Here is a 21,436-nt window from a genome sequence, read left to right as displayed (position 1 = left end):
CCTCTGAAGAATTGCGATGGCAGTTCCGAACAATTAGATATTTGTTCTGCCAACAGCGTCCAATGATGGCGGAAAATCCTTTCACGCTTTAACAAAGTGTGCGGCGGTGGATAGAATGTTGAAAATGGCGCGCACGGCCACGGCAGGTTCCAGGATCGTCTATCCTGGTCACGGCACCAGAAATATGTTGCGATTAACGTCCAGATCGCAGCTAAAAAATACCTGCCAAACTATCCAATGAATGTGCGGTTGATCGAGACTCCGTCGATCGGTGCACCAACAAGCAGGGCCAGCAGCAGAACAGCAACTAACAGCAACCAGCAACCCGCAGCAGATGATCCAGAGGGGCACTTTCTTCGGGTAAGTGATTACACCGTTAAGTAGTTTTAGACTCACTAAACTTTCACTTCAAATTTATTAACTTTGACCTTTATTTCAGGCGATCTACTTAATCCGACAATTTTATTGCAACTAAACTACTGCCAGCGAAACCACTCTATAAATATTGCCCAATTCCTACCAGTGTGTGTGCAAGGTGTAGTCTACACAAAAAATGGGCCTCAACGCAAAGTGCGTTCACTGCTGAATTCTAAGCATTGTTTAGAATTTTATGCCTAACCTGAACAACCTGCTTTTTTGCAGTTTTCGTTCTAGAGATGCGCAAGCGGAGACGAAACCAATCGACTTCCGGCAAGTCTTTGATTGTTTGGAGCCAAATGGGGCCAAAAACTTGGTTCTGAAAAATAGATCACTTTGTCACCCCAATATATAGGAGAACTGGAGGCGATATGCTCATGTTGAAAAGATTCTGCCATTACGTGCCCGTTAATGCAGAATGTAATAAAAAAAGCATTTCAGATTGAAGTTAAAACAGTTTTTTTCCTAAGCTGCTCGTTCTGAAGCATAAAAGTCTACAAAATACGTTAAGATCGTGAAATTTAAAAAGGTCTTTGAAATATTGTTTTCTATTCCGCTAGGGGCAAAATGCGCCTAAGTATGTGTATACAAAACGCCCCACAACAAAAGGTCAGCATTCGCCGCAACAAAGCGCATGCGCAGTTGTGATGCTATGACAATTGTTATTTAGCGCATGCGGGAATGTGTTGTTATGCGCAGTGCAACAAGATCGACAATCATTTTTGTTAGTGGCACTTTTTACTGATATTAAATTGATGATAACATACTAGCGTTGCACCAAATAATAGGGCTGTGAAAAAGATTTGTTGTGGGAAGTACCGAATAGTCAGTTTCAAGATTAATGGTTTTAACTTGAGCTTGTCTAGGGTAAGTCACATTAAGTAGAGATTAATTTGTTTTTAATTTTTCTCATCTTATCATCATGTTTCGTTGAATATTCGGCCGGACGGACGGCCGAATATTCAACAGAACATGATTATTAAATGAGAAAAATTAAAAACCAAATTACTAATCAGTTAGAGTGGATTACCCTAGACAAAGTCTAGTTTAAATCATTATTCGATAATTTTCAAAAATAACTTTTTCCCAGCCCTATTATTCGGTGCATCTCTATAACATACAATGTTCAACGTTTCAAACTGAATTGTTTTATCCGCTTGAATATTAAAATTTTTCTCGCATAGTTCCAACGCAAACTGGACAAAAAATCTAATAAAACTAGGAAACGTTCTAAGATATATGATATCAAAAATTGTAGTGATATTGATTGCACTGCTAGCGTTTTGTTTATTTTCGCATTTTGAGCGGCATTTTGACCGGCCTCGAATTGTTTTATGAAAATTGTTCAAACAATTTGAATAATAATGAAGTCAAGTATTTTTACGTTTGCTGATGTATACTGAGACATTTGACCATAGGAAAATCACTTTACAGGTACGTATTATTGTCATCAGGTGGCGTAATGTCTTACGGAACGAGTTGCATAACATACAAGAAATAGGCCTGAAATGTATCTTCAAATGCATTTTTCAATTTCCGTAGTGTTTATGCAATATAGGAAGGTAATATCTGTGGTCTCCGTGGCTCTGTGGTTAGCGATCCCGCAAAATCAATAACCATAAACGGACGATAATCCATATGGTTTAACGATACCCCATACAGTCGGGACTGTATCCCGAACTAGTTGTTAGGCACGTTTTATGGTTATTGATTATGCGGGATGCCGGTCAACTAGCTCTCCTACACGGTTGTGATATCGGGTTCGATTCCCGATTGAGTCGAGAATCTTTTTCGAGCTGGAAATTGTCTCGACTTAGCACTGGGGCACGGTGTATCGTTGTACTTATCCTACACATGCAAAATGTGCCAAAAACAATATCGATAACGAATTCAACTAATCTAGTTAATCACTGTGTAAACAAGAGTGTAAGCGATACTCGAAGATACAATAACAATTTGTCTTTACATAATCCTCCCCCTTTTGTGGGGAAGGGGTTGCATTTTTGGCAAGGACCGGTCAAAACATGAAAATTTCGCTTTAACTATTAGACAGAATCATCGCGTCTTCGATAAAGTTAAATGCGGCCCGCTCCCCGCAAAAAGGAGAGGATTATGTGAAGACAAATTGTTATTGAATCTCTAATCTTTACACTCTTGATATTACATTAGACAGATTTTAAATATGTTAATTTAACGTCGGGATGAACCCATTTTACTATTGTAGGGGAATTGGGGCAAAATCGACATATTGCTGACATTTTACGTAGATCGTAGACACCTACCAATCGATTTCTGAGACTTTTTTACTCAATATAAATATAATTTGACTACCACTTTTAGATATGAGCGCATTACCATTAATGCTCAGACATACTCGATATTATTTTGCTTTGTGAAATATACTAAAACCATTCCAAAACCGGTTTCGTAGAATCACCGTTTTGAGCTCAGTTTTTGTCCGATTTAAGATCTGTTTTTTCTAAAAGATGGGTAAGAAGATGCTAACATGTGGACAAACTCTTAAAGTTTTGATATTTGGTCTTGAAAACAAAAAAACTTCCTCATAAATTCAAAATGGTACCATTGAAAATTTATTTTCGCATTGAACTTCATCAAAAAATCATGCATAGAAGCCAAGGCAAAAAAATTGTTGCACTGTGTTTTAAGATGAAATATGTGATGCATGACATGACGGTATATAAGAGAACAGAACAAGATAGTAGACATAAAACAAGCATAGGCGATTGATGAATTTAAAACTTTTAAGAGCTTGAGCTTGACGACCGAACATTTCGTAGTTTCGTAGCTCCTCAGTGATGGATCTGAGCTAGTGAAGTTGCACAGGGAACCACGTGTATGGCAACTTGGGATTAGTTTACCATCCTCAATGTACACCAATTCAGTAGCTTCCGCTTTGTATAGATCCATAACGGCACCGGCCACGTCCTTACGATCGTTAGGGTAAAGAAGGAGATTGTAAGGAAGGAGGTTTCACAGTCGTTGTTGTCGGAGACCGAGTTTACCTTTGCATCTCCACGACTGCGACGGAAAGGTAGGAAAGGTTTGGTCACCGTGGTAAGTAACGGAATCGAACGATGTTGCGCGCGACGTTAACTCATTGAGGAGGCAATTAATCAGTATCTTTATTTTCAAGCATCGCGGATCTTTACGAGCGCGCGCAAAAGCCATCCGAAATGTGACGCGCTTATATCAAAGCAACGGCTGAGCAGTCTCCGGTTAAACTGTCAGACTGAGACCGAGCTCATTTTTTAATTTCTACGACTGCGGCGGAAAGGAAGGCTTGTGTTGTGATGTCTCCAAACGAGCGATGTATATTTCTCTTGTCTTGAGGCTCGCAAAAATCATCTTCAACTCGAAGTATGTATTAAAATGTTTATTGTCAATCCCTCATATCTGCAAGAAAGTAAGCGCGCTTCTTTGTAAACCATACACCGCGTAGTCATGAGATTAATACTGATATCCATCGACCGAGCGAAACCTACTCCGGTTTGTAACGTACTTAAATAAATTCAACAAGCAAGCAGTTTCCGGTTGACCGGTCACCGTGAGAAATGAATAACTGGCTTGGTACACCTCGCAAAGCCGCTATACATCGAAAACCCATAGATGAGTAAAACGAACCCTGGCCGAAGACACGTTTACACCGGGACATAATGCACGATCGCTCTATTCTTTTCTATTGAATCAAACACACATGGATGCGGTGTTTCGCACCGATTCTCTCTTACACAATCATGAAAGCGCGCCAGAAATCCTCACTACGGAAGTTAACTAGAACGAGGTTAAAGTTTTCATACGATTTTATATGGGAAAATCCACTTTTTCAAAACTTTTTTGTAGAGATGTCCAGTTGGCTCCTAAAAATATATCGATACATGATATTCATAGGAAATTTGAAGACCGTAAGGCGCTACAATGCTTGCAGAAAAAGTTATTCACTCCAAACTGATTGAATGTCTGACGAACGGCTCACCATTGAATTTTTCCAGCAACACTGCTACAGCATGCTGCTGCTGCCTTATTTGAGGAATTATTTCGGGCTCTAACCTAACTCCCCTTTTGTTTCTAGGCAAACTAATATCACGGAAACACGAGTCGTTCCTGAAGGCTCCTGTGTACACATTTTTCCCCCAAATTTTTCAGCGAAAATGAACGTCTCATTTTTCTCAAGAGTTTTTCTTTATCTACCTGGTGGAATTGATATGAGATATATTTTTAAGTTTAACATGAGCCCATTATTAGACAGGTATCATTTTTGCGATCTTGTTGTACAAGTCCTAGCTCACGCTTTAGCGCTGTTTATTTTGGACTTCGTTTTTGTATGATCTCCTTTTTTGTCTTTAAATCAAATCTATCAGCACGCACAATGTTTGATACAGGTGTTGATAGTACGAACTGCTTTGATAATTATTTTCTCTTCTTTCGGCAACTTTCTCAGCGAAAGTCCTCGTAAAGTACAGTGCACTACTTTTGCACAATATTTTTGCGGCGTTCCAGTTCAGAATTTTGACTATAAACGATAAAAAATCATTGCGATTGCATATGAATGATAAAAACTAATGCAAACAAACGAACGTTGTCAATCCGACACACATAAAGTGATTTGCGGTTGAATGACAGCGGCTTTGCAGTGTTGTTCATATTCTTCAATAGAGATTTTTTGGGACACTCTAATGTCTTATACATTAGTTTCCTAAATGTTTCCGTTATGCTAGTCTTGCTTTCGTTGCAGGCTGGATGACGTTGTTCTTTGCTAAATGAGATACGGAAGCCTTTACCGTGTGCTAATGAGGGTTCAAATTGTAGAATATACGGTCCGATTGTGGAAGAATTTTAGCAGTTGCTTGATATGCAATACATTAGGGTGCATATAAAAACTTAAAAATCTTCTTTAACTGCTGCAAATTGTTGGTCTATTCGAAGTAGATACCAATGATCATCAATTCATATCTTCAACAAGGCATTTCTTATAGTTTGATTGATGTTTCTTTTTGTAAGCATCACATTGACATGCCTTTGGTATTGATTAAAGGTAAATAGAAATCATATAAGCTAAACAATTACATTTGCGTAAGGAGTTAAGGTGGCATCAATGAATTACGTAGCGCTCATAGGGGGAAGGAGGGTTTTCTTAAGCGTTATGATTTGTTACATATGGGAGGGGGGGGTGTGGTAGGTAAAACCAAAAGCGAGCATTTTTATCAAGCAAATTTTTCTACAGCGTAACGTAATTTTTATGAGGGGGTTGGTGTTGGCGTTACGTTTTGTTTACATAGGGGGGAAGGTATCCAAAAATTGTGTTTTTCGCGTTGCGTAATTTATGGATGTCGCGTCAATTGTTTTTTCGGACAGCTGCATCCAAAACACGGATTTCACATATTTTATATATTTTTGTTTCTTACTATCGCAAACCCAGCATCCAGTAGCTTCTTCTAAAACGTATTTGCCTTCACGCAATAATTGTTTCTCGATTTAAATTCTATTCTAGGGTTGCGTCGCTACATTGCTTGAGATGAACAACAAATTAAGTAAAAGTGCCACAAAGCGTTTGTTTGAGGTTTTTTCTAACACTCTTTCTTTTTTTCACAGAAATCATATATTTTTCCCAAAAAATGTCCCTAATCGTAAAATGATATATATCAGTCAGGATGTCAACAACCTTTTAGAGCCTATCTTTAGATTGTTTCTCGATGAAAACCTTATCATGTATGTAGTTCATGAGGCTGCAGTTGCATCATAACGTAAAGGTGATGTGGTGCAATGATAAGTGAAGGTTGCGCACCATTCGACTTGTGGGCTACAAAAATCTTGGATGGGTGCTGGATATACTGATAGCACAGAACTTATGCAAATTTCACGTAGAACTAAACAGGGTCTTTCTGGAACAGTTATTTTTGCTTTCTATCCATCTTGATGCGATCAATATGGTTTTTACCGGAAAATGCAGGAGTCTATAGTGCCATAAAAACAAGAGATGATCACATTTAGAATACTGGATACTGTTATCCGTGTGTTCCAGACAAATTCTAATATGTGATCGAATCTCAGTGCAATATTTCACGTATGAGCATGAGGAAGAATAAAAGAAAAGCAAATGAAAGATCGGCTACTATACGCTGTCAAGAAGAAATACTCGGTTCAACCTGTCAGTGCTCAAAAAGAGGCCAAATGCCATCCAAAATGGGTATTTTGGGAACCAGTATGATATCCAGAAAACACAAATCAATCCCAGATCCTATTTTTAAGGTTAAGATGTTGACTCCTTTTTTGCTAGGAAATCGACCAAAATTGCCGAAAGATATTTTTGGAATTTTTGGAGATGTCCAGAAACTCCTGTTTTTTTTGTAATCTTTGGCAGCGGGTTCAAGTTGTCGCCATTTGTGTCGTTTGCTTAATATGCGACTAAAAATGTGAAGAGCGGGTTTTAGCTTAGAATTTCCTATCATTGATTTTTATAGTATTAAAATGCAGAGCATTGTAGTTCGCGCGTGTGAGAGAATACTGTTGAAACAGGTCTGAGAGGGATCTCTAAAATGCCACCTTGTATCTCGAGACAATGTCTGCACGCCTAAACGACCGGACCTTGCTAAGCTCGTCTCCCAACACCCACTCTAAACTGCTGCAGCCACCCATAGTGTACCGATTGCATCAAATTTTTAGCTTAATTTGTGACAGATGACAGCATCTGCGTGTTGATGGTGTCGGTATCACTCATGATGATTGAAATAAGATCAGGTTTGACTGCTCCGAATGAAACAGGTTTTTGGCGAGGATGAGGTAGGTAGTTTTGACCGAATATGCACATTTACAGGAACGAGGAACGAGCATCCTACGAAAAGTGTGAAAATAACCAAATCCACAGGAGAATGTTTTTCTGAAGTTGGCACTAAAGTGGGTAGTTTGATTTGTGATTTTTCTAAAAAATTAATAATATTCGTTTTTATTATTACCAGATCGTCGTCTTGTTCTTGGTTATATTTTGCTATCGGAACTTGATCTTCTGTTTATTATACACAGACTTCACAGGACAATTGCGGAACTAGCGCTACGATCCTACTGACACCAACAGTCTCTCCCAAGTTGGGGTTCTCACATACGTCGACTTACGTCTCGACGTGCCTCGAGACCACCTGGAAGGCTATCATTACCTTATCAAAAATATGCAGCATTCTGTGTCCAATTTGAGTCTCATGTTATGACGTAATTTCCCTAATAAAAAAATCAACCGGAAATTAGTAATCGTTAGTCTTAGATTAAACATGTTGATAATACTATTGTTGTTGCAATAAAACGTCATAGAAAAAAAAAATCTTAACATGTGTTCTACTTTAAAAATACCAAGGAAAAACAGTTCGACTTCAATTAGAATTTCGAACACTTCTTAAGCTGTGATTTAAGTTCCGAAAACTTTTGTCTCAACCTCGAAGCCAAGCCAAGGTCAAGGCCAAGCAAACATTTATCTTATACCACAATGCATTGTGCTATTTTTCATTTATTCTAAGGCACAAACTACAACGGTCATCGAAAGATTACAAATACAATATCACATAATTGAACTAGTCGCTTAGCTCAGAAAACCCAACATGTGCTCAAGTGTGTGAGCATCGTTACCGGAAAGTTGTTGCGGCGGTAGTAACCTACTTTGGATTATTATATGGTCAGTGTGCGACCAGTTTTTCAAAAATTAAGTTAATCAACACCAGTGGATGTGCAAAACAATATTTTTTTTCATAAAAAACGAATTCATTTGAACAGATTACAATGATAATATAATAAAAATTCTTGGTAGCAGCTTGAAAAAAAAAAAAATACGGGGTGATTAAGTTTTGAACGCTGAGGACTCGAAATAATGTTTTTTGGCGCTCGGTTTGGTTTGGTCGCACGCCTTTCATTAAATTTTTGTTATCAATGTTGCAATTCATACCATATAATATTTTCGTATTATTTTGCTCATGACATTCTTTAAATAATACTACACACTGCCAAGTTTTTGTCAGGGTGTGTGTCTTCAATTCTATTTATTTTTATTTCAGTCAAATATGTAGTTTTATTCACAGCAAAAAATACTGCATAGTATAGCATAGTATGCGAGCTATTGACGATTTAATATTTCTTTCAAAAGTGTTAACCCTCTAGTGCCCAATGCCACCATTTGGCGGGCTTCATTCAACCCTCTAAAAAGCTTCAATAAATACTTTCAATTGTTTATAATGATTCATAGTGATTTTACCGAAGTCCGTCTAGAAATTAATTTGGGCACTAGATGGTTGATGCTAAAATCAAAGTTATTCGAATTTGTTTCTTTAGTGACCCAAGTAGGACTCAATCACATTTTTTTTTCACTTAACAAGAACAGTTAGTTCGTATTGAAAAACATTGTACGTAGTAAATGTGCCGATATAAACATTTCGAAATTATCTAACGACTGTTTGTTGAGGTTTGTCATTTATGGTAATGACGGTTAGTCATTTATGGTAATGAGCGACTTGCTAAAAAAAACTAAGTCTAAGTGATTCCCTTACCATTTCATACATTGCCTACTTTACAACTCAAAATGTAAGTCATAAGACAAAAAATGTAATTAGTTCATGAAGTAATCCCAGTTTAACGGAGCTTTTCCGTTGGATGCATTTCGGTGTAAGGTCCATAATTAACTGAATCGTCTAGTCGACTCTCTCCATCATATATAGTAAGTCGCTATAAAAAGTGTACGAGCGGCCATCTCTCAGTATAACTTGAAATTGCGTGGTTGATCGAGGCGTGCTTGGAACAAGGCACAATAGTGTTGGGTGATCGATATGAGTCTGAGGGGAAACAACCTCCCCAGTATTTGGCCAAAACACCATGCCGGAGACATCGTAGATTGCGGGTTCGAGTCTTGTCTGGACGAGAGTAATTTTTTCTAAGTCTAAACCTGGAAGTGTGATTAATTTTTTGCCAAAAATCATAACTTTTTTTTTATTTCTCCGTGATCAAACCGGTTGCATTGTTTATGTAATCTTTTGTAGTTTCGATAAAAAAATTTGATTTTCAGAAAATGAGCTTTTTTAGATAAATAATTTTTAAATTTTCTTACATCATTTTTTCAAAAAAATAAATATTTTTTTAGAGTATTTTTTTTTGGGTAAACAAAATTATTATCTTCAACTTTGTCTGACCGTTTCGGCCCTAACAATATTTGTAATCATCAATACCTTCCCAAAAAAGCATTTTTAAATAGCTGCTCAAAAATGAGCCGTGTTCCAAAAAATAAACCAATAGCATGGCATCTTTTATCTATGAAAAACGTCTATGCAAAATTTCAGCCAACTCTAAAATGGCAATTTAAAAAAAAATTAAAACTGGGACATGTTTTGTGTAACTACTCAACTGATGCAGTGTTTTCTTGCTATCCTTAGCGATACCGCTTACCGTGAAACACGCATGCTGTTCGAGGGGCAAAGAGACATAATTCACACACATTCATACACAGTCATCAACACTGATAGCGTGTGTAATGGAATAAACTCGACTGCACGCTAGCATCAAACCATAAGTAGAACTTTATTTTGACTCATCTCCCTGAAAGTCAGAAAACACATTTCTTACAAAAAAATTATGGCGTCGAGCATAAATAACGTAACGCATGAAGGAGAAGGTTTGAGTTTACGTTCAGCGAAAATGAACGTCTCATTTTTCTCAAGAGTTTTTCTTTATCTACCTGGTGGAATTGATATGAGATATATTTTTAAGTTTAACATGAGCCCATTATTAGACAGGTATCATTTTTGCGATTTTGTTGTACAAGTCCTAGCTCACGCTTTAGCGCTGTTTATTTCGGACTTCGTTTTTGTATGATCTCCTTTTTTGTCTTTAAATCAAATCTATCAGCACGCACAATGTTTGATACAGGTGTTGATAGTACGAACTGCTTTGATAATTATTTTTTCTTCTTTCGGCAACTTTCTCAGCGAAAGTCCTTGATCGAGCCGTGTATGCTGTAATGCCGGACTTTGGAGGTGTTGCTTCCCGTTAACTCAGAACGGTACCAAATTCACTGGAGAGTAAATATCGACGATCTACCGCTTCACCTTTTGGCGTGAATTAATCGCTGGTCACCACTTTAGCCGTAACAAAATTCACCGTGCCGGTCAAGCTGATGGCAACGGGTTACTTGGCGCACGAGAATAGCGGAGTTAAAAAAAAACTTCACTTCGAAGTCGGATAGCACACCAGAACAAAAGGCTACCAAATTGGAATTCGGACTCCTGATCGAGTGAAACAATATATCCGTGTGGTTCGATTGGGGATTTAATTTCTAAAGAACGGTTTTCTACAGAGCTAGGATCAATTGGTATCGGTATCTGACTATCACATTCTCCTCTCGCTACATCTCTCTTATCAGAGAATAAACTCTACAGAGTGCGTTTAGTAGTCTTGCGTTACGTTATAAGTTAAGTATGTTTAGCCTAAATTTAGATCTAATGCTAGCTCGTAAGAATAATCTAAGTTTTAACAATTTATCATGCACACTATTTACAAATTTACAATTTTACAATCATTAACTATTTACATATACATTTATAGCAATTCTTTATGATCAAAGTCTTGATCATTCCGGCCACCTTGAAATGTAATTTCAACCTTCAGATTTCTTTCATCATTCATTAAGGTTTCACGATGACAGCTCCAGTGAATGAAACTCGACGATGGTAGCATGTTCATTCGCCTCCTTGGAACATCGTTTGTTTGCCTCCATTCAGGAAAGGGTTGATCTTCGGTTGGGTAGCCTTCTTCACTTCGTTTTCATCTGTAAACAACAAAAGACCCGGTAGAACGAACGGGTTTTTTAAATTAAATAGAACGCTAATCACCTGATTGCTTTCCAGATACGCATTGAGATAGTTTCGGACTACTCTACCGATCTTTGTAGTTTCCGCATTCATCGATGGCTTCAGCATCTGTTGGTAATGGCAGTATAGCGATTCTCGCTATCGGTCTAACGACATTTTCTGCTACCGCTGTCTTGATGGTAACGACGCGAGTCACGCCGTCTTTCCCTGGGTGGAGTTTGACGATTTTGCCTAAGGGCCATGTCGCAGGTGGTAAATTATCATCTTTGATAACGACTATGCGTCCCCTTTCAATTGGAACAGGACGCTTGCAACCTTTTGTCGCACGGGATTGTAGTTGGGCTAGGTATTCCGGATACCAGCGTGCCCAAATGCGCTGGAAGATTTTCTGCGTTCGTTGCCAATGATTTAAATGGGACTCCGAAGTGTGAATGAGACTTGGCTCGGGAACTGCTTGCATGTTTGAGCCGACCAGGAAATGGCCTGGTGTTAACACTTCGAGGTCAGTGGGTTCACCAGGAATCGGTGTTAAAGGTCTCGAGTTTAAGCCCATTTCAATCTGTGCTAGCAGAGTCATCATGTCCTCCTGGCTGATACTTGTGTGGCCTATTTCTCGCAGAAGGTGGTACTTGGCAGATTTTACTGCGGCCTCCCACAACCCTCCGAAATGGGGGTCTCGAGGTGGCGAGAATTTCCACTCAATCTCGTTGTCGACACACCAGGCGACAATTCGATCTCGTTCGGTTCCATTCGATTTTAGCATTTCAAAAACGTGACGTAGGTGGTTGGCTGCCCCTTTAAATGCGGTTCCATTGTCGGAATGTAGTTCACGGATACGACCACGACGGGCTATGAACCGCCGGAGGGCTTATAGGAAAGCTGGTGTTGACAGGTCAGAGACCAGTTCAATATGAACGGCCTTCGTTGCGAAGCAGACAAAGATAGCAATGTATGCCTTGACTGGTCCGTGTCTACGGACTGCGGATTTCAAATATACGGGACCGCAATAATCGACGCCACTAACTGAGAACGGTCGGGATGGTGACACTCGGGATTTCGGCAAGTCTGCTGTGGCTTGCTGGATCAAAATTGGTTTTTGCCTAAAACATTTGATACATCGATGATAAACACGGCGGACTAGGTTTCGTGCTCCAATTATCCAGTATTTTTGACGAATAGTTGAGAGCATTAGCTGGGGACCAGCATGCAAGAGCAATTTATGGTAGTAAGTTACGATTATTTCTGCCAACGGATGATTTGCGGAGACGACAATTGGATGCTTCGTGCCTTCGGGAAGATCAGAGTTAGACAGGCGACCTCCAACTCGAATCAGACCGTTTTCACACATGAACGGTTTTAACCATTTGAGTGGCGATGACTTGAGGTCTTTCTCACATCTCGTTGAACAGTTCAACAGAGCAAGCTCATCTGGGTAGAGCTGGGCTTGAGCTAAACGTGCAAGCGCGTGATCTATTGTGGATAGCATCCGAGATGCATTGGGGGATACTTTTGGAGTTTTCTTTTGAGCTAGACGAATAAACTTGAGACAGTAGCCCATGACGTGTCGAAGTTTTGTATAGGACGAATATCTGGCAAACAGGTGATCAGCAAATTGTGATTCAACCAGGGTGGTTGATATCAGTGCTACCGTACGGGTTTCTTCTTCGATATAAATAGTTTCTTGATTTGGGACCACTGAATGCGGCCAACTGCTTGGCGGGAGAGCTAACCAGACTGGACCATTCCACCATCTGGTTTGTGTTAGTATTTCTGTGGGTTGCAAACCACGTGAGAGTTCATCGGCAGGATTTTATACACCTGGCACATGTCTCCAATTGGTGCCCTCAGTAGACGTTTGGATGAATGATACACGATTCGCCACAAAGGTTCTCCATCGGTTTGGTGGCGATCTCAACCACTGAAGCACTGTGGTTGAATCTGACCAGAACGTGGTGTTAGTAGAAATCTTTATGGCTTGCGTAACCTTCTGGTATACCTTCGCTGCAAGTTCTGCAGCATACAATTCAAGTCTCGCTATAGTGTGTTTAGTAGAGATGGGCGCCACTTTAGACTTTGAGGTTAGCAGCTGTACGTTAACACCTTCGGAGTTCTCTGAACGCACAAAACAACATGCTCCATAAGCGGACTCTGACGCGTCGCAGAAAATGTGAAGTTCAATATTCGATGCCATTGGCACAGCAACAAAGCGGGGAATCCTCACTTGATCCAGAACGTGAAGCGTTGCATGAAATTGCCTCCAAGTATCCTGTGACCTTGGTGGGAGTGGTCTGTCCCAATCGTATGGTTTTTTATCTTCTGTTTTCAATCTCCACAACCGCTGCATGAACATCTTGGCGGCAGCTATGATGGGACCCACAAGGCCTAATGGGTCAAATATTTTGGCTATATACGATATCACCTTCCTCTTCGTGAGAACGGCAGCTGGGAGAGGTAACTGGACGTTGAAGCGAAACATATCACATTTTATATCCCAAACCAAACCTAGTGTTGAAATAGATTGGTCATCTTGCAAATCGTGTAGGGGTTGAATGGCTAAATCTGTCACAGGTACATCAGTTAATACTTCCGGAACGTTTGATGCCCACTTCTTAATCACAAACCCTGCAGTCTTAAGCATTGCTGCTACTTGCTGACGGATAGCTATAGCAGCTTGTGGATCATAAGCACCGGTCAACAGATCGTCAACGTAAAAATCGTTATTAACGGCATCAGCTGCCGCTGGGTAGGCGTGCCCCTCTACTTGTGCTAAATATTGAAGGGTGCGAGTTGCTAGGAACGGAGCGGACGCAGTTCCGTACTTAACTGTGCAAAGTTCATAGGTATCGAGTGGATCGGATGGGCTGGCACGCCAGAGAATACGCTGTAGTGGTTGATCGTCTGGGTGTACTTCAATTTGTCGATACATCTTTTCGATGTCAGCGACAAGGGCTACAGCGTGGAACTACTGGTCCAACTAGTAGTGTATTATTCAGCGAAAATCCAGAACTTGTCTTGCAGGAGGCGTCGAACACCACGCGTACCTTTGTGGTAGTGCTCGACTCTTTGAACACTGGATGATGTGCCAAATAACAGTGAGGCTTATTGTCGGGTACTGGATCGATTTTTCGCATATGGTGGAGGCTGGCATATTCCTCCATAAACTTGAGGTAGGCGGTTCTGACAGTGGCATCTCTTTCGAGGCGTCTTTCGAGGCTATAAAATCGGCGAATGGCAATCGCGCGCGAATCGCCAAGGGTGACTTGCGGATCTTCAGACCGAGGAAGGCGAACGACGAACCTCCCGGATTGAGTTCGAGTGGTGGTGCTAGCATAAATTTCTTCACATCTTCTTTCTTCAGCGGAATATAACGGACCTTGATGTACCGATTCTAGCTCCCAGAATCGTTGGAGAGCGGTATCCAACGATCTATCGACATTCGAAATGTAGCAGGTGGGTGGAGCATAGGCTGATTTGATGGGTACCTTTCCAGAAACTGTCCACCCAAAGACTGTTTCAATAAGCAGCGGCAGACCACTGCCGATTGGTATGCGCTTCCCAGTGTGAATTTCGTGATAGCATTCACCACCGATGATGATGTCGATTAGTCCCGGTTCGTTAAAATATGGATCCGCGAGTTGGATCTTCGGAATTTTCCATGAGGTTGTGCTAAGCGGTATCGTTGGCAAATTGGCAGTAGGTTTCTTCATTACGAGGAACTCGAGGGTAGTGGAAAATTTGTTCGTTCTTGATTTGATTGTAGCTGATATTTGGCGTTTTATTTGCTTAACCGAATCACCTATTCCGGCTACAGCGACGTCTACTGTGCGGGGGCGGATGGCGAGGGCGTTGGCTAACTTCTTGGTGATAAAATTAGACATCGATCCGGAATCGAGGAGAGCTCTGACTGGTGTTAACTTTCCATATTTATCAACTACGTGAATAGCAACCGTCTCTAGTAACACCATGCTGTGGTTTGATTGGATGGAGAGACTAATTTCGGGTGGATTTGCAGATTCAGAACTTCTTACGTTCGCTGACGTGGTCGCGGTAGGTTGCTTTGCATTGTGTTCGGTTGTAACAGCAGGTGTCGTCGATATTTTAGATGGTGCAACTTGGTCGTGCAACAGCGAGTGATGTTTTGCATGGCAGGTTCTGCATGAAAACTTGGATTTACAAGCTCGCGCTTGATGGTTCGTACGAAAGCAATTCCAACACAGGCTTCGCTGACTAACTAGTTCTCGACGTTCAGAAACAGAGAGCTTGGTGAACCTTGGGCATTGATACAGAAGATGTCTTTCGGGGCAAGCCGGGCATTGAGGGTTGTTAACTTTGGTGTCGGATGTAGCAGCGTTGGCTACGAATTTACCATGATAGGGTTTCTTCGGAACAAATCCGGCCACCTTGACAGTAGCTGGTTGTGAACGGTGCTGCAAATCACTCGACACAGATTTAAGCATTCGTACATGCTGCACGAGAAAGTCAACAAGTTCTTCGTAAGTGACATCATCCTTCTGGCGGGTTTCCTGCTCCCAAGCGCGAACAGTGGCGGGATCAAGTTTACTCGTAAGAATGTATACTAACGGTGTATTCCACGACGCAACAGGTTCTCCTAGCTTTCCCAAAGCTTTCACGTGGCGTTGGTAATCGTCAACAAGCGTGTTTAAATTGAAACCGACTGGCTTCCCAACACTCACGGCTGGCAAAGCTTGCGGCAGAGCAGGCCCTATTGCTGGTATCGCAGGGTCGGCTAGCTACCGGGTAACCAAGGATTACGCGGATAAAGTACAAAAACCAAGAACTTTCACTTTTCTTATTATATTTCGTGTAAGGGTGGCGTGTGGGTGTGTAATCACAATTGATGGTGTGGCGTGTAATATTTACTCACTACTTTTGCTGCTTAGGCTGCGTAGGAGTCCTCTCGACTGCGCAACCCGATTCCGAACGGGTACGAGGCGGCAAGCGGATGGCGGATAGCGGGAACCCAGTTATCTCGAACGTTGATCACAAATGTTGCAGGCGTTCTTCCCTCCTTGACGCAATCGGCCTGACCGCGGCTGACCGCAATGGCCAGCACCGAGAGGGGACCCTCCTTAACGATTAGGACATATTGTCCGAGGGTGTCGATGCTCCTTTACGGGTTAGGCGCGGAACCTTTCCAAGTTCGTGGGCCGAACCGTGTGCTGCGCAGTTCTCCTGTTCTCCTGTAGTTTTGCGCTTAATTTAACTCTTCATTTTTGAAGCAGTTTGCGCCATACTTGGTCCCGCCTCATCGACCAAACAGCGATTTGTATTGTTGCAGCGGTATTTGTCCCTAACTTATGTGCTTATGTTCTGTATTGGAGAGAAACGTGAAGGCTCGAAACACACGAATAAATAATGACATCAAATAAAAACTAAGAATTGTAACCAACGGTTACACTATCCACCACTCCCATGAAAAAAAAAAATGTGAAAGCACGAAGTTATTTTGCATTTTTTTTAATCGAATCTAGCTGCTCTATAAAACCATTTAGCTTGATACAATTCGTGATTTTGATTATTATAAATTTATTATTAAATATTACTCAAACTTTATACAACGCGCGAAATCACAATAAATCCAATAATTACCAATAATTCAAATAAGCTAAAAATTTCATACACATAATACCCACAGTATAATTCAATATAATACAATCGAAATAAAATAACAAATGTACATGTTTAAAAATATTTACAAAATTATTTTACAACCCTATTTACTTTTATATACACCACTTCGCCAACACTAGTCAGTCAATGTTACCAACTGTCGCATCGGGTTTCGTTGTTTCACCCTACTTTACCGACAGATGCAAGACAAGCTGTCATCTGTGTCACTATGTAAATACTAAATTTCACAAAGTGTTGATGCGAAAGTTAATGTTTTCGTGAAAACCGGCCAAATTTTCAACGAAAGCAACGTCAGTTGAAACATATCGAAGCATAACTTCCATTGTTTGTTATTTAGAAAGTTGGGCTACAATCAGCAAGCAGCGCTAAGGTACAATATTTCATCAAAAATTGTCCAGCGATACAGTGTACATCTCGCCCTACACCATGATAGTGCTCTTGACTCACAAGATGGTATCAGGTAACAAAATTAGGTAAAAGTTAAAAATTTCAGTGCAAATTTGCCAACTTCTTACAGTACGAAGCAATATTCCCAATTGGGACATCCAGAAACCGCAACTCCACCACTATTGCTCGAATAGGGAAAAAACTAATAGCTCCTCTATTGTCTTCGCAACACGGCTAGTGCGGTTCGGGATTCCCGAGCAAATTTAAAGCATGGTGAACTGCATGACACGGAATAGTAAGTATTCAATCTATTCCGCGCTTGCTCATACTATAAATTTGCTTTATAGTTTTTCTGGATACTGCTCAAAAGTCCGGATTAGAGGAAGTGCAGAACCTGTTCTCAATCTCAAAGCAAAAAATCGGACACTGCCGTAACCTCTGACGATTGACGATTCAACAGGTTCACTGCGGGCAACCTCCGGTAATTGGCAAGTACCACTAAACTTCAAGAAAATAAAGGTAAATGGCATTCAATTTCAACTTTTTCTTAGTAAAAGAAAATATACTCAACCATTGAGTTTCATTTCAAACAAAAGATAGCATATTCTAGATATTCATATCCAATATTCACTTATCGTTTCATAAGCATTTGTTTATATATTTTATTCGAATATGAACGGCTAGCGTTCATGATGCACTCAACTCAGTGCCGTATTCCGTTGGGTTCAAAAAAATTCACATTTGTTCTTAAGTTTTCTTCACGAAACTGGATTCTGGGGTTCACCTTGTCTGTTGGGCTTCACCTGCGTTCGTCGTTCGAGTTCTATTGTTCACAAGTTCATTGTTCTAGTGAGTATAGCGCAAAGCAGCACAACGCGAATTATCTATGAATCAATTTGGGTATGGGTGAATTAAGATTTATTATGCGTTATGATTTTTCTTTCCATGCAAAACGATTCACGAAGTATCCAATAAACCAAAACACACGATTTTTTTTTTCATTTTAAATGGTTTTAAAAAGCTACCACGTCCTACTTTTCCTCAAGGACTATCACTACCACGATTTTATAGGCATTCATATTTTTTTTGGTCTGGGGATTAGTGATAGGGCCAAGAAATTCGTTCCTAAATACCGAATTCCTTCCGCCTCCCATTGGAAAAAATCCTTGGATTTTTGACTTTAATCGATCTCTTGATTACCTTCGCGGACTTTTATTTGGGCGCCAATTGAAACCGACTGACTTCCCAACACTTACGGCTGGCAAAGGCTGCGGCAGAGCAGGCCCTATTGCTGGTATCGCAGGGTCGGCTAGCTACCGGGTAACCAAGGATAACGCGGATAAAGTACAAAAACCAAGAACGTTCACATTTCTAATTTTTATTTCGTGTAATTGTGGCGTGTGGGTGTGTAATCACAAATGATGGTGTGGCGTGTAACGTTTACTCACTACTTTTGCTGCTTAGGCTACGCAGGAGTCCTCTCGACTGCGCAACCCTATTCCGAACCGGTACGAGGCGGCGAGCGGATGGCAGGATAGCGGGATCTCAATTATCTCGAACTTTGATCACGAATGTTGCAGGCGTCTTCCCTCTTTGACGCAATCAGCCTGACCGCGGCTGACCGCAATGGCCAGCACCGAGAGGGGACCCTCCTTAACGATTAGGACATATTGTCCGAGGGTGTCGATGCTCCTTTACGGGTTAGGCGCGGAACCTTTCCAAGTTCGCGGGCCGAACCGTGTGCTGCGCAGTTCTCCTGTAGCTGCGGGCCAATCTGCAAACGCACTACCGATAGCCCCAAGGGGGGGGGGGGGTCCAATCGTTGGTCTAACTCACTGCTGAACATCACACGGACACCTGATGTATAAAAAAAGCTCCCGAGTCTGCAAGTCCACTTCCTTTTATAGTCTCAGAAAGTCCGCCAGTTCCCTCCAATAGTTTTGCGCTTAATTTAACTCTTCATTTTTGAAGCAGTTTGTGCCATACTTGGTCCCGCCTCATCGACCAAACAGCGATTTGTATTGTTGCAGCGGTATTTGTCCCTAACTTATGTGCTTATGTTCTGTATTGGAGAGAAACGTGAAGGCTCGAAACACCCGAATAAATAATGACATCAAATAAAAACTAAGAATTGTAACCAACGGTTACAAAATCCTGAGCAGATTCGCGCCTTATCGATGGCAACTCGTATAAACCTCTGAATAATTCCTTTTTCAAGAACCGTATGTTATCAAATCGCTTCAACAGAGCGTCCCAAGTCGACGCATAATTATCCGCTTGAATGTCAACGGTTTCGAATGGTTTCTTGGTATCCCCTTCTAAAGCTTGAATCAAATATTGCAATTTATTCACCAATGGGATATAATCGTTGAAATGGACCATGGATAGAAAATTGTCTCGAAAAGAAACCCAACGCGACTCATCCCCATTAAACTTCGGCAGATCAGTTTTCGGCAGACGATGATGAAAGCTAACGGATGTTGGCTGGTGGCTAAAGTTCGCCATTGTTGAATTTAGGATCTGCTGCGGGACCTCCAGTTTGGACATTAGAAACCCTTTCAGCGCACAAAAACGATTTTCGAAATCAGCCCGTATTTGGAGATGTTGTTCAAACGCATCGGCTTTGTCAAGCATTTCGATTTCCGCTTGTGCCTCAAGAAATTCTCTGTTGCATCTTTCAAGAGTATCTAGCCTCACCTGAATTTGATTTGCATCCCTATCTGCATTGTATCCCTCTTTAATCTTCTCTATCACGTCTCGAACTACGCACACTCGCTTTCGAACCAACATGTTCTCGATCAACTTTTTATCCGCCTTGCTAGTCATCACTCACCACTCAACTCACAGTTTGACCGAAGCGTCTCGTTTAATTCGATACGCTTTATCCTTCCCGCCGCGACACGTGACACCTTTTGTGTAACGGTTACGAGAGCAACACAAAATTCGATCGATTATAATCCTTCCCGACGCGCTATGCTGCTCCTACGCGAACCGGAATGACGGAAACACCACGAATAATCGTTCGAAATTTATCCTTCCCGTCGCGTCGTGATGTTTCTACGCGAACGCAATCGATCGACCGAAAAAAGACACGTAAATTCGATCCGCTAAATAACGCCACCAGAAATCGTTAAGCCTAATAATTATGGTTGCAAAGTGTGCTAGCATCAATGCGCACCACTATTCATGCGTACGGTGTGCAATGCTCATTTACTTGTGATGCAGCAGCTAACAAATTTCAGATGTGATCAGTTTTATCAACCTGATGTCACACTTTCGCCCTTTTATGCCAAACATGCAATTTTACCATTTTTCTATAATAGTACTGGCAACGAATTATGGCAATGGCCGAAATCAAAAAACGGCTCACGATATGTTTCTTAGAGAGCAATTGTATGGCCTACCTTTGTGTGGTCGAATTCTATTGACCACTTACCGCAATGGCGGGTTACTACCTCGTGCGTCGAGAATTTGGCTTGGATTTGTCCTCCAGATCCGGCTCGGAGGACCAATGATCGAGCCGTGTATGCTGTAATGCCGGACTTTGGAGGTGTTGCTTCCCGTTAACTCAGAACGGTACCAAATTCACTGGAGAGTAAATATCGACGATCTACCGCTTCACCTTTTGGCGTGAATTAATCGCTGGTCACCACTTTAGCCGTAACAAAATTCACCGTGCCGGTCACGCTGATGGCAACGGGTTACTTGGCGCACGAGAATAGCGGAGTTAAAAAAAAACTTCACTTCGAAGTCGGATAGCACACCAGAACAAAAGGCTACCAAATTGGAATTCGGACTCCTGATCGAGTGAAACAATTAATCCGTGTGGTTCGATTGGGGATTTAATTTCTAAAGAACGGTTTGTACAGAGCTAGGATCAATTGGTATCGGTATCTGACTATCACATTCTCCTCTCGCTACATCTCTCTTATCAGAGAATAAACTCTACAGAGTGCGTTTAGTAGTCTTGCGTTACGTTATAAGCTAAGTATGTTTAGCCTAAATTTAGATCTAATACTAGCTCGTAAGAATAATCTAAGTTTTAACAATTTATCATGCACACTATTTACAAATTTACAATTTTACAATCATTAACTATTTACATATACATTTATAGCAATTCTTTA

The 21,436-nt window shown here is 41.0% G+C and overlaps 3 protein-coding genes and 1 long non-coding RNA gene across 4 annotated transcripts; 1 reads left to right on the top strand and 3 right to left on the bottom strand.

The window, feature by feature from the left end:
* Window positions 1-12,138: 12,138 nt before the first annotated feature.
* On the bottom strand, window positions 12,139-12,828 carry LOC129728268 (uncharacterized). The gene has a single exon (XM_055686696.1). It carries the CDS (start codon window positions 12,826-12,828, stop codon window positions 12,139-12,141), a length of 690 nt encoding a protein of 229 aa, XP_055542671.1.
* Window positions 12,829-13,080: 252 nt separating this feature from the next.
* Window positions 13,081-14,196, bottom strand: LOC129728267 (uncharacterized). The gene has a single exon (XM_055686695.1). The coding sequence runs from the start codon at window positions 14,194-14,196 to the stop codon at window positions 13,081-13,083; it is 1,116 nt and encodes a 371-aa protein (XP_055542670.1).
* Window positions 14,197-14,206: 10 nt separating this feature from the next.
* Window positions 14,207-17,120, bottom strand: LOC129728266 (uncharacterized). The gene is made up of 2 exons (XM_055686694.1): window positions 17,091-17,120; window positions 14,207-16,021 (listed from the first exon to the last, which is right to left on the bottom strand). Exons 1-2 carry the CDS (start codon window positions 17,118-17,120, stop codon window positions 14,207-14,209), a joined length of 1,845 nt encoding a protein of 614 aa, XP_055542669.1.
* Window positions 17,121-17,127: 7 nt separating this feature from the next.
* Window positions 17,128-17,814, top strand: LOC129732259 (uncharacterized). The gene is made up of 3 exons (XR_008729214.1): window positions 17,128-17,382; window positions 17,440-17,604; window positions 17,657-17,814. It is a non-coding gene; the product is annotated as an uncharacterized LOC129732259 (long non-coding RNA).
* Window positions 17,815-21,436: the final 3,622 nt, after the last annotated feature.

The sequence above is a fragment of the Wyeomyia smithii genome, chromosome 3 (assembly GCF_029784165.1).
Source record: "Wyeomyia smithii strain HCP4-BCI-WySm-NY-G18 chromosome 3, ASM2978416v1, whole genome shotgun sequence".
Classification (NCBI taxonomy): Eukaryota; Metazoa; Arthropoda; class Insecta; order Diptera; family Culicidae; genus Wyeomyia; species Wyeomyia smithii.
This window is presented reverse-complemented; position numbering and strand designations above follow the sequence as displayed.